Genomic DNA, 13,427 nt, shown 5'->3' on the forward strand with positions numbered 1-13,427 from the left:
TCCTTCCGCCTCAAGCTTCCGAGTAGCTGGAACTACAGGCGCGCGCTACCACGCCTGGCTAGTTTTTGATTTATTGTAGAGATGAAGTCTTGCCAAATTGCCCAGGTGGGTCTCAAACCCGCGGGCTCAGGCAGTCCACTCACCTCGGCCTCCCAAAGCGTGGGATTACAGGCTGAGCCACCGAGCCCGGCCTAACCAACTTCTCTTTATCCCTTGCACACCCTTCTCAGCTTCTGGTAACCACCATTATACGCTCTACCTCCATGAGATTCATCTTTTAAGCTCCTACATGAGTAAGAACATGGCAATACTTGTTTTGCTGTACCTGACTTATTTCACTTAATGTAATGATGTCCAGTTTCATCCATGTTACTGCAAATGACAGGGTTTCACTCTTTTATGGCTAAGGTATATTCCATTGTGCATTTATACTGCATTTCCTTTATCTTTTCATCCACTGATGAACACTTAGGGTGATTCCATATCTTGGCTATTGTGAATAGTTCAGCTTAAAGCTCTTAACAATATGAACATGAAACAATATGAACATGAAACAGTATGAACAGTGGAATGACCTGCCTTGAGGCAGTCAGCTCCCCAAGGCCAAGAGCAACTGGGCTGAATGAAAGACCCTGTCAGGAATTTGGTACTACATGTTGTTGCATGGGACTTTATACTGTATAGATGGGACATTATACTGTACCAGGTGAATGCTTTTCTCCAAGACGACTGTCACCAGTCAATATTCCAGTCAGGGTACAGAGAAACATCTATGGCCACCTATGAGTAGGTGTTTTAATACCTACTCATTTATTTAATTCTGACTGATTCCAAAGTGAGTAAAAACTGGAGTCCTAGTCTTTGCAGCCCCTCTGACATTTGTCTTTGTTTGTCCTTTGTTAGATTGGTGGGATCCGGTTCCTGTATGATAACCTAGTGGAGTCCCTGGAGAGATTTAAGACCAGTAGTGGCTTTGGCTGTATCCTGGCCCACAGCATGGGTCTGGGGAAGACTTTGCAAGTGATATCCTTTGTCGATGTCCTCTTTCGCCACACGCCAGCCAAAACAGTCCTTGCCATCGTGCCGGTAAGAGTTTTTGGGAGGGCTTGGCTTTGTCACATCTCAGAAGAACTCTGGGTAATATCTTTACTGGGCACTAAAAAGCTTCATGAGCTCAGCTCTGAACTTGTTCCTTAAAACTCTTTTTTGGACTTGGCTTTCTGATAGGTTAATACTCTTCAGAATTGGCTAGCAGAGTTCAACATGTGGCTTCCGGCCCCTGAAGCCCTTCCGGCTGACAACAAGCCTGAAGAAATCCAGCCTCGGTTCTTTAAAGTTCACATCCTAAATGATGAGCACAAGTAAGTGACCTGTCCTTTTCTTTCTGACCCTTTCCTTTTAGACTTCTGCCTGGAATCTGGATGTCAAGGCTGTTTATTTGAGTATATAGCCTGTGTGCCCAGATTCCTTTAGGTTTCTTTATATGTCTGTCTCTTTGGTCTTGCTGCTCATTTTTTTTCTCTACCTAGCTTTTCAGTAAAGCTAGAGTTAAGTAGCTTGGGTATTGTCTTGCATTTCACTTTAGGATGCTTTTATATCTTGAAAAATTTGCAGGCATGGTCAGATTTTTCCATGCATGTAATGGTAAAGTATAACATGATAGAATGGAACTTTCCATCATCTACCTTTTTTTTTTGAGTTGGAGTCTTACTCTGTTGCCCAGGTTATAGTGCAATGGCATGCTCACAGCTACCGCAGTCTCCGACTGCTGGGCTCAGGTGATCCTTCCGCCTTAGCCTTCCAAGTAACTGGAACTACAGGTGTGTGCCACCACACCCAGCTAATTTTTTGATTTATTATAGAGATGAGGTCTCTCCAAATTGCCTAGGCTGATCTCGAACCCCTGGACTCAGGCAATCCTCTCACCTCCACCTCCCAAAGTGCTGGGGATTACAGGCATGAGCCACCAAGCCCAGCCCATCTTCTAACTTTTTACTTATTACATTTCATTTTTCTTTCTTTTTCTTTTTCCTTTTTTCTGAAGACAGGATTTCACTCTGTAACCCAGGCTAGAGTGCAATGGCATGATAATGACCCATTTCTGCCTCGATATATTTCATTTTTCTTGGAAATCTAATCATCATTCTCTCTTTTTTTTTTTTTTTTTTTTGAGTTGAAGTCTCACTCTGTAGCCCAGACTGGAGTGCGATGGCCGCTCCTGGCCACTGCAGCCTTGACCCGCTGGGCTCCGGCGATCCTTCCGCCTCAGCCTTCTAAGTAGCTGGAACTACAGGTGCGCGCTACCACGCCCGGCTAATTTTTTGATTTATTGTAGAGATGAGGTCTTGCCAAGTTGCCCAGGCGGGTCTCAAACCCATGGGCCCAGGCAATCCACTCACCTCAGCCTCCCAAAGCGCAGGATTATAGGTTGAGCCACTGAGCCTGGTTCATCATGCTCTTTTAAGCACTGATATACACTGATCTCTAATGGTACGACTTCCAAATCTTTGAAAGGCACAAACCTTGTTTTTGTTTGAGATTTAAATAAAATTATTTTCATGTCATAAAGTCAACCTAGTTTCCAAAAATCTAAAGTTATTTCTTGATCTAAGCCAGCTATGCATGCTACCCATTGTCCTCGTTAGCATGGGTAAGTGAGAAGGTAGACTTTACTGTATTTTCTGCAGAGGCTGACTTTTGTGAGGTTTGGTCATACACATAAAAATGAGAAGACGAGTGTGACCTCACAAGTGGTTAATTACCTGCTCTGCTTTCTTGGATTTCAGGACTGTTAGTTCATATGCAGTTAATGAAATACAGCAAGGACACAGGTATTTGGGAGCAACTATGCTGTGGATCATCTAATTTGTGCTGCTTTTGCCCCTTTACTATTTGTCTGTGGCTCTTTGTTCACTGGAGCCCAGTCAAGTAAACTGTAGAATGTTGCCCTTTCTTCTGTTACCTTGTATTTATCATGGGAATTACTTGAAATGCTACCTCAAATGTGGAGTTTTAGTCTTGCTTGTACACCCACAGGAATTGTCATTTTCTCTTGCCTTGTGCCATATCTTGCTGTTGAACCACCATCAATGATCCAGCCCATCGTCAGTGCAGTTAATTTATCTAGGATGATGGGAAGGACTTTGGCCAGCAACCAGCCCTGTGCTTGTTGTCACATGAAATTTTCAGCAATAAGAAATTCTGAATGTACAGTTTTGATTGTGAGGAATTCTTCCTCGAGAGCAGTAGAAGCAATAACACTTTCTATATACCCTTTTAAAAAAACAAAGCAATACAACTTTATTGAGATGTAATTCACTTTTTACATAATTTTCTCTGTTCACTCTTACAGGACAATGGCATCTCGTGCTAAAGTGATGGCTGATTGGGTGTCAGAGGGTGGGGTTCTGCTGATGGGGTATGAAATGTACAGACTCCTCACTCTGAAGAAATCCTTTGCCACAGGTAGACCGAAGAAAACTAAGAAACGCTCTCACCCAGTCATCATTGATCTGGATGAGGAAGATCGACAGCAGGAGTTTCGGAGAGGTAGGCAACTTATCCCAGATAACTCCTGGTGGTATTTCAAGAAAAAAGAAATAGTGGTTGCTATAATAGCATCTAGTCAGTTGTGAAGTGCATTATTGATGTGATTTGTTGTCATGAATCAGGAATCCTGGTTCCCATGATGGGTGGGATGACCTTCACTGACTCTCAGAATGTGCTGCTTTCTCTGTAAGCCATGTAGTTCTGTTTAGGCTGAACCATATATTGGTTTAGGGAGAGTCCCTTGTCCATCTGTCCCTGTTTCTCTCATTAAAAACTGTAGGAAGAGTAACCACTTCCTCTACCACTTCCTAGAGTTGTTCAAAGAAAGCCTGAAGAAAATATTTCTAAAGTTTTAAAATCACTAATATAAAGGCAGGGTAGTAATGTTGTTTGTGAATTTATCCCAGTTGCTTTTGAAAACCTTTCCTCTTAGAGGTCCAGTTCTATTCTGTCTTCTAAGGGGCCTTTGCTCATTTGGGGAAGAAAATTTTCAAGGGTTCAGGGGCCATTTTATTTTATAGATCTCTTCATCTATGAGATTATGTTTGTTCTAGGTTTGCTTCTATGGTAGAACTGGGATGAATTTGCCATTTAGCAATGACTAGAGAATGACTACAGGAAGACCCTGTGCTTTAGCTAGTTCCTACCAGGCCAGCCCTCAGATGAAGCCAAGACACTGAAAATGGTGAGAGCCCACTGAAGTGTCTGGATTATTTCCATCAGTTTCATCCAGATGCATTTTTAGGCTGGCATTCTGTAAGATTCTTCTCTGCTGCCCAGTTGGTATAAGCCCTAGGAATGTAAGTCAGTTTTACTTTTTGCCTAAAGAAAAATAAAACAAGGAAAGGAACAGGGGAAAAGGGATGTTTATTGCAAGAGTCAACAGCCAGATTAGTGTCACACCAAATGCACAGGAGCTTGAATGGCTGGCTCCCTTTCACCAATGGGGGCTGACTCTTGCTTTCCTGCTTCCTTCATTTCTTCTGTCTCCTCCAGGGTGCACCCCTACTTCTCATGTTATTGACTAAGAGCAGACACTCTTACCCTCTGACTCCGGATCCTCTTCCCTCCCTAGAGTTTGAGAAGGCCTTATGCCGACCTGGCCCTGATGTGGTGATCTGTGACGAGGGACACCGCATTAAAAACTGCCAGGCGAGCACCTCACAGGCTCTGAAGAACATTCGCTCTCGCCGCCGGGTGGTGCTGACTGGATACCCCCTGCAGAACAACCTCATTGAGTACTGGTGCATGGTGGACTTTGTACGCCCAGATTTCCTCGGCACCCGGCAGGAGTTCAGCAACATGTTTGAACGCCCTATCCTAAACGGGCAATGTATTGACAGCACACCTCAGGACGTCCGCCTCATGCGGTACCGAAGCCATGTCCTGCATAGTCTCCTAGAGGGCTTTGTGCAGAGGTGAGCCATCCTCAGGGTTCTGTTTTCAGAATCTTCAGAGGGCCCTGGTGCAACCAGTATCCAAGCCTATTATGTGGGGGTTGGGGATATGGGGGTGAACATAACAGTAGGAGGTCCTCTTCCTAGTAGGGTAGTAGTAAAACTATTGTGTATGAAAAGCTAGCAAATGATGGGTACCTACTGTTTTAGTTCTCTGAAACTTTGACCTAGAAGTGTTTTTCTCAATAGTTATCTTTAAAGTTACTAGAGACACCTGTCATACTTGCTGAGAGAAACAAAAGAGAGCTACTATTCTGGTGACTTGAGTGAAAGAATAGAAATGGTTCTAGGGATATGGCCTTACCAAGTGCTTTGGCTAGTCTAAAACAGTTCCCTTATTTTTCCTTGTTGGGATGTTATATGTGGAAAAAGCTCAGAGAGGCAGCCCTGAATTGGGGTGAGAACCTCAAGTTCCCTTGGACTCTGTCACCCAGTCATTTATGACCTGGGACAAGTTACTCTGACTCTGCGTTAGCTTTCATCCTTGAGATGAATTTCTTCTTGGTGGTGCTGAACCACTGTCAGCTGCAGTGCATGCTGAGATCCTCCAGAGGGAAGTGTGGCAGGAGTGCAAGTTTCTGCCTTTATCCTGCACTGACCCCTCCTGGCCACACTGCCTTGCCATTTCTGATCTGTTTTTCTCCATAGGAGAGGCCACACTGTGCTGAAGATTCATCTCCCTGCTAAGGAAGAAAATGTGATTCTTGTACGGCTGTCCAAGATCCAGCGAGATTTGTACACACAGTTTATGGATCGCTTCCGGGACTGTGGTAGCAGCGGCTGGCTGGGGCTGAACCCCCTTAAGGCTTTCTGTGTGTGTTGCAAGGTATATTGGGGCCTCAGGGAAGATTGAGATGGAGACTAAGGATGCACATGGTCTTGAGGGAGTTTCTTCTACAGTGAGAGGGGGCCACCTCGAGGTTCACTGCCCTGGATGATTTGGGGGGCTCTAAGGAGAGATGTGCTGGTTGTATACCACACAACTCCTGGAGGTGCTACTCAGAGTATAATGTAACTGGAGTCCCCTGCAGCTGTGCAACTCAGTTGCACAACTTGTTAGACCCAACTTGAGAACTCATTTCCTTTTTTTTTTGAGAGGGTCAGAGTCTCACTCTGTCACCCAGATGTTCATGGCTACAGCAGTTTTGATCTGCTGGGCTTAGTTGATTCTGCCACATCAGCCTTCTAAGTAGCTAGAATCTCAGGCACATGCTACCGCACCTGGCTAATTTTTAAAATTCACTGTAGAGACATCTTGCCAGGTTGCCCAGGCTGGTCTCGAACCCTTGGGTTCAGGCAGTCCTCTCACCCCTGCCTCCCAAAGTGCTGGGATTACAGGCGTGAGCCACCATTCCTGGCCATTTCCTTTATCATTGACTTTTTTTTTTTCATTTGGAAGAGGAGGATGATGGAAGAATATTGTGGAGTGGAGTTTTATACTGCTAGTGTAATCAGAATTAAAGAAATATATAGCTTAGACAACTTATTGGGGTGCCTTCCATTGGATTCTATATTTAAACAGATTGAGGTCTCTCTAAGATGAGAGAGGGACTTGTTTCTTTGACTTTTTTTTGAGTGAAAGTCTTACTCTGTCACCCAGGCTGGAGTGCAGTGGCATACTCATGGCCACTGTAGCCTCAGCCTGCTGGGCTTAGGTAATCCTTCTGCCTCAGCCTTCCAAGTACCTGGAACTATAGGCATGTACCACTATGCCCAGCTAATTTTTTGATTTATTGTAGAGACGAGGTCTCACCATGTTGCCCAGGCTAGTCCCAAACCCATGAGCTCAGGCAATCCTCTCGCCTCTGCCTCCCAAAGTTCTAGGATTATAGGCATGAGCCACCATGCCTGGCTTATTTCTTTGACTTAGTATCTCTGCCTACACTCTCTGAAGACCTGTATTATTCCTGACTGACTGCTGCTTTAATAAGTTAGCTGAAGGGACTAGTGGGGTTTCAAAATATTTATTTTGTAGCCACAGTCCTAAACCAGGGCTGGAAACTAGAGCAAATGTGTCTGTAATGGTGCTTTGGTGTCTGTGCATCCTTCTTTCCTCCTTCCCTCTCTTCTCCTGGGAGTTCTCAACTCTTGCTAGGAATAGTCTATGAAGTAACATATGATTGGTCATCTATAAGTCAGATACATTTTGTTTATAGAGAGAGATTCATCTTGTTTCCTAGTTTCATATAGAAGCTGACTGTAGTCACGTGGTGAAACCAGAATATTCTTACTCTTATTTGAAAAAGAATGCAAGACTTATGACACAGCCTATTTGATTATGTACCAAACATACTGTCATGGCTCCTGCTATGAACGGTCCCATTCATGTGTCATGTGATCTGAGCTGGTAGTGAGAGAGAATGTGTTGGCTCTTTGTCTCCGAAGTACTCTCTGGCTTTAATATTTGGTGTAACAGTGTATGCTGTGAGAGGTGTGTATTCCAGCAAGTGCATGTTTCCAGACTCCCTAGGACATCCTTGGAATGTTCTGTCTTGTCTTTCTTTCCTTGAACCTCAGATCTGGAATCACCCTGATGTGCTGTACGAAGCCCTTCAGAAGGAGAGCCTAGCCAATGAGCAGGACCTAGATGTGGAGGAGCTTGGCTCAGCAGGGACCAGTACCCGCTGCCTGTCACAGGGAACAAAAGGCAAGGGGGAGGATAGCGCCTTGGCTTCCTCAATGGGAGACGCAACCAATAGCAAGTTCCTACAGGGGGTTGGCTTCAACCCTTTCCAGGAGCGAGGCAACAACATCGTCACGTATGAATGGGTAAGTCAAGCAGATCCTTCAGAAACCATAAACTACTGATGAGAGGGCATGACACAAGGCCTTCCTGGGGAGAGGGTGGGGGTGCACAGTGTACTGCACTGCCAAGGTTTCTGCAAGGAATTATAAAGGTGGCTAGTGAGCTGTTGTCTTGGAGGAAGAGAACTTTATTTCTAGTGATTTGGCTCTGAAACCTGCTCCAAGCTGCTTCATTTCTCTCTTGCAGGCCAAGGACCTTCTGACCAATTACCAGACTGGAGTCCTAGAGAACTCTCCCAAGATGGTACTACTTTTTCACCTGATTGAGGAAAGTGTGAAGCTTGGGGACAAGATCCTCGTGTTTAGGTAGGAAGAGATTCCCCTTTGGGGCTGTGTGTCTATGGTAAAGGAGTGTCACAGCCCCTGCAGAACGAGGCCAACTAGAGCTGCTCCAGCCCCCTTTTCTCTCTGTGCTTTTGCACCAAGTGCTTATTGTGAGGACCTTCTTAAATTTCGTCTCTCTCTTGGAGTTTCTTTCAGTGCCCAGTGTGAGTTCTCTGCAAAGAACAATTTAGAACCCTAGGCTAACATTAAAGATAATAGTCTAATCCTTCAAACTATGACCTGTTTTTGTTCATCCTGAGAGCTAAGAATAGTTTTTACCTTTTTAAAGTGTTGTAAAAAGAAAATACAAAGAATATGTAGCAGAGACTGTGTGTGGTTTACAAAGCCTAAAATATTTGCTATCTTGCCCTTTACAGAAAGTGTTTGCTGACCCTTGATCTAGTCTGTTTCTATCCCTCCCCAGCCTTTATTTTTAAGCTTTGTATATAAGCCCAAATAAGTTATGTGATTTATTTCAGAGTCACTTTCTCAGTCTGGCTAAACTTTTGAGTCTCATCAAGGCCTGGCTACCCTGGAAAACAGACACAAAGCAGATTGCTTCTCTTTCTTTGTTCTGACCAGATTGTGCTTCAAGGAGAGCCAAGTGGCAGGAGCCTGGCTCAGGAGCCTCAGAGTGAGGGCTTCCACATGTGACATACTTTAAGAGGACAGCAGTTAGAACTTGGAGAGGGCCTAATGTTCCCCTGATTTTATGGGTCATTTCTGAGGAGACTCTGCATATTTTGGAAGTAACTGAATGATTTTAGATGGTCCATAATCAGATCTAATATATATTCATGTGGTGTTTTTTTTTTTAATACTGAATGCTGTTTGTTACTCTACACTGAATCAAACCCCAGACATTTTCAGTTGAGGAAGTAAGGAATACAGACAATAGAGTACTTTCTCAATGTAGTGGTGGTAATATGTATGTGGATGACTCTGCTCCCATTATGCATTAGGGAGAATATCTTTGGTTGTTCTTGGTGGGCTTACCTCTTATGGGGGAGTAGGTTATAGGAGCTCCCGCTGTCAGAAGCGTGTACAAGAGTGTGAACCTATTGGGAACAAGGTTTCCTTGGATCTGGGGGTCATCTGAAACTGTTTTCCCTTTCAGCCAGAGCCTTTCCACCTTGGCTCTCATCGAGGAGTTCCTTGGAAAGCGAGAAGTGCCCTGTCTGCCTGGTGTCGAGGGGCAAGGAGCACAGAAGTGGGTTCGAAACATCAGCTACTTCCGTGAGTTCATTGATGCTTGTTTCTGGAGCCTTGGCAAGGTCTACTTAAGGGTTTTCTTTCCTTCTTTCTCCTTCCTTCCCTCCTTCCTTCCTTCCTTCCTTCCTTCCTTCCTTCCTTCCTTCCTTCCTTCCTTCCTTCCTTCCTTTTTTGTAGAGATGGAGTCTCATTATATCGCCCAGGCTGATCTTGAATTCCTGGCCTTAAACAATCCCCCACCTCAGTCTCCCAACACCCTGGGACTATAGGTGTGAGCCACTGCATCTTTTTAATTTTTTTCTCTTTTCCTACTCCACTCTGCATCAAATGCATAGGAATACCTGTAATTAGCCAAGGAGTAGGGGGATATTAAGAGCCAGCTGTTGTATATGAGGCACTGTACTGGGGCTGAGGGGCTTGCCTTATTTTCATCTGAGATGTGACAACCCAGGGACAAATGCAAAGTAGCACTGATTGAGTGCCTTAACCGGGGTTCTAAGGAGGATCAAATCACTGTGGTAAAGATGGGGGAGAAGAGTTCTCAAACAGATGGAGAGAATTTGAATATACATAGCTAGTGTGGCCCAAAGATCATTCTAGGTGGAAGGAGCAGAGTAAACACAAGCTTAGGTCATGTATTCTATGTGGGGAAGATAATACCCCTAAAAGGATGAAAACTGTTTGTTTTTTCAGGCAGGGGGTGAAAAAGTCTTACTTTTTTTTTTTGAGTTGGAGTCTCACTCCATCACCTAGACTGGAGTGCTGTGGCATGCTCATGGCCACCCCAGCATTGACTTGCTAGACTCTGGCGATCTCTCCGCCTCAGCCTTCCAAGTAGCCAGAACTACAGGTGTGTGCTGCCACACCCAGCTAATTTTTTTTTTTAATTGTAGAGACAAGGTCTTAGCAAGTTGCCTGGGCTGGTCTCGAACCTTTGGGCTCAGGCAATCCACTTGCCTCAGCCTCCCAAAGTGCTAGGATTACAGGCTGAGCTCTCGAGCCCAGCAAAATCTTAGTTTTTAAAAGTGTATAAGTCACAGATACACATACAGTACATAAACAAATATACTATATCTGTGATATTAAATTTTCATGGAAGACATGGTGTGATTGGGAAAAAAATGTCTAAAAAGATTCCTTAGGGAGATGGTAATGAAAAAAAAAAAGGTTGAGAAATAATGATTTCAGCACTGTTGACATTTGGGCCAGATAATTTTTTGTTGCAGTAGCTGTCCTGCATATTGTAGGATGTTTAGTAGCATCCCTGATTTTGACTCAGTAGATGGCAGTAGTATCCCCCATATTTGACAACCAAAAATATTTCCAGACATTGCCAAATGTCCCCCAGGAAGTGGGAAAATCACCCTCGTTGAGAACCACTGGCTTAAAGGAAGAATTTAGAGAAATGGAGGTTCAGTGGTGGTGAGAAGACCCTCCTAGTACAAGGTCTGGCCCAGAGCTTGTGTTTACTATACAGGTTTGCCCAATGAGTCAGTGGTGAGCTGTACTTGGAAATTGTGGGAACTCAGGTTGGAAAGGTAGGTTGAGATCCTAATTGAGAACCCAATGCTGGGCAATTAAACTACTGCTTTTATAACTGTAATAATTAAGTTCTCCATGTGGTGTTTCATACCCTTGGTTTTGCCATTTATTTTACCCAAGGTACCAAATGTTGCCCCCTTCTCATTTATCTATGCTTCTTAACTGAATGTTATTTTTCTCCTCTTTTGAGCTCTCCTTTTAAAATTCATGTATCCCATCCTACTGCTTCAGATGTATTTTTTTTTTTTTGAGTCAGAGTCTCATTCTATTCTGTACTCCCAGGCTGGAGTACACTGGCACACTCATGGCCACCACAGCCTCGACCTGCTGGGCTCAGGTGATCCTTCTGCCTCAGCCTTCCAAGTAGCTGGAACCACAGGCATGTACCACGATACTTGGCTAATTTTTTGATTTATTGTTGAGGTGAGGTCTCGCCAAGTTGCCCAGGCTGATCTCAAATCCCTGGACTCAGGCAGTCCTCTCACTTCTGCCTCCCAAAGTGCTGGGAGTGTAGGCATGAGCCACTACACCTGGCGCATATGCATTTCTTTTATGTCTATTTACAGCAAGTTCTTAGCCTCAGGAGCTTGTTAAAAATGCAGATTCCTGGTGGAAGAATATCATCCATATCAAAACATAAACCCTTAGTCCTTCTACACTCACCAGGACACACAGGTTGAGGCATAGATGTCACCTTGAACCAGTGTTTTCCAAGCTCCCTGGGTGATTGTTATGTACTCTAAGGTCTAGGAACCTTGGCTGTATAATTGTCGTAAGATAATAAAGGGGAGAAATGTAGTTTATAATCTTTGTTGCACATGAAAATCACCTGGGAGCATTTTCAAATTATAGGTGTGTGAGCCTCACTGTAAACCCATTATTTATTTAGGGAATGAGAGCTGAACACAGTAGTGTTTCTGTATGTTTGCTTTATTTTGTTTTTAAAACACATTTGTGACTGGGTGCAGTGGCTCAAGCCTGTAATTCCAGCACTTTGGAAGGCCAAGGTGAGAGAATTACCTGAGCCTGCAGGTTCGAGACTAGTTTAGGCAACATGGTGAGACCCCGTCTCTATAACAAGTCAAAACTTAGGCTGGGCACAGTGGCTCACACCTATAATCCCAGTACTTTGGGAGGCCGAGCTGAGAGGATTGCCTAAGCCCATGGGTTCGAGACCAGCCTGGGCAACTTGGCAAGACCTCATCTCTACAATAAAATTTTTTTTAAATTAATAAATTAATTAAAAAATTAGCTGAATGTGGTAGCAGGTGCCTGTGGTTCCGGCTGCTTGGAAGGCTGAGGTGGAAGGATCATCGGAGCCCAGCAGGTCAACGCTGCGGTGGCCGTGAACGTGCCACTGCATTCCAGTCTGGGAGACAGAGTGAGACTCCAATTCAAAAAACCAAAACAAAACAAATCACATTTGTCCAGTGATTTTGCTGTACCCCATTCTAATCTATCCACTTTTTGTGATTTTCCTTCATCTGTAGGGCTAGATGGTAGCACCCCTGCCTTTGAGAGGGAGCGGCTCATTAATCAGTTCAATGATCCCAGCAACCTCACCACCTGGCTGTTCCTTCTCTCCACAAGGTGAGTGGATCCTGAGAGGGGAGATTAAAGGGGTGTGTTCAAGCAATTGGCTACATGGGCAGGTACTCTAACGCCCAATACAAATTCCATCAGAAGAGATCTGCTCAGATTTTTAACTTGCTTGACTCTCTGACTTCTGTTTGAAGTGAGAGAGGTGACTCTAAAAGGAAGTTGTGTTAGCAGAACAGTCACGATAGTGTCATACAGTTTTCTGAGACCTTCATTAACAGTGGTTATAATTAGCTTTTCTCTCAAGAGTGTTCTGATGATGTGATGAATGTGAAAGTGCTTTACAAAGTGGAAAGTGCAGTTTAACTGTAAAAGGCTGGTGGCATTGTCTCATGCCAAGCACCTTGAAGGCTGTGCTACCTTCTGCCATCAGAATGCCATTGGCAGAGTATGAACCAGTCATTCTCCCAAGTGTTAGACTAAAAACATTGGAACATCACTCCGGGGTTAGTATGTGGGGTCTTACTTTTTTACAGAAAGGTAGAGAGTGAACTTTCTGAGCTGATAGGCACTTTCATGTTGGATTTCAGGGTATACTTCGCTGTGTTTAAAAAATGTACTGTTTATCAGCAGTATAACAAAATCCTCAGGTATGTTGTGCTCAGGACAAAGTGTGATCTTGGGGTAGGAATCCTAAAGGGCAAAACCAATTTGAAAACCATCTTTAAGACTAAAGGCTCTGTGATTGTTGGCTTGTGTTTTAAAGGGCTGGATGCTTAGGTGTGAATCTGATTGGTGCCAACCGAGTGGTGGTGTTTGATGCTTCCTGGAACCCTTGCCATGATGCTCAGGCAGTATGTCGGGTATACCGTTATGGCCAGAAAAAGCCCTGTTACATCTATCGCCTTGTGGCTGATTATACCCTCGAAAAGAAGATCTATGACCGTCAGATTTCCAAGCAGGGCATGTCAGGTGGGCCATCTTCCAGGCTCCAGAGAG

At 44.3% G+C, this 13,427-nt stretch overlaps 1 protein-coding gene across 2 annotated transcripts in view; it reads left to right on the top strand.

Annotated features, from left to right (window-relative positions):
- Positions 1–13,427, top strand: part of RAD54L2 (RAD54 like 2 (S. cerevisiae)) — a 147,289-nt gene that overhangs the window by 83,752 nt on the left and 50,110 nt on the right. Inside the window, exons 7-16 of one of the 2 annotated variants that reach the window (XM_008070000.2) lie at positions 904–1,086; positions 1,228–1,361; positions 3,353–3,549; positions 4,625–4,967; positions 5,655–5,832; positions 7,524–7,775; positions 7,999–8,117; positions 9,253–9,371; positions 12,380–12,479; positions 13,195–13,400. In XM_008070000.2, the coding sequence (XP_008068191.2) occupies positions 904–1,086; positions 1,228–1,361; positions 3,353–3,549; positions 4,625–4,967; positions 5,655–5,832; positions 7,524–7,775; positions 7,999–8,117; positions 9,253–9,371; positions 12,380–12,479; positions 13,195–13,400 (1,831 nt within the window). Of the gene's footprint in view, positions 1–903; positions 1,087–1,227; positions 1,362–3,352; positions 3,550–4,545; positions 4,968–5,654; positions 5,833–7,523; positions 7,776–7,998; positions 8,118–9,252; positions 9,372–12,379; positions 12,480–13,194; positions 13,401–13,427 lie in introns of both variants that reach the window. The other variant, XM_021718546.1, reaches the window with a different exon arrangement.

This window comes from Carlito syrichta, unplaced genomic scaffold, assembly GCF_000164805.1.
Source record: "Carlito syrichta isolate Samal-C Ts95f unplaced genomic scaffold, Tarsius_syrichta-2.0.1 Scaffold312719, whole genome shotgun sequence".
NCBI classification, from domain to species: Eukaryota; Metazoa; Chordata; class Mammalia; order Primates; family Tarsiidae; genus Carlito; species Carlito syrichta.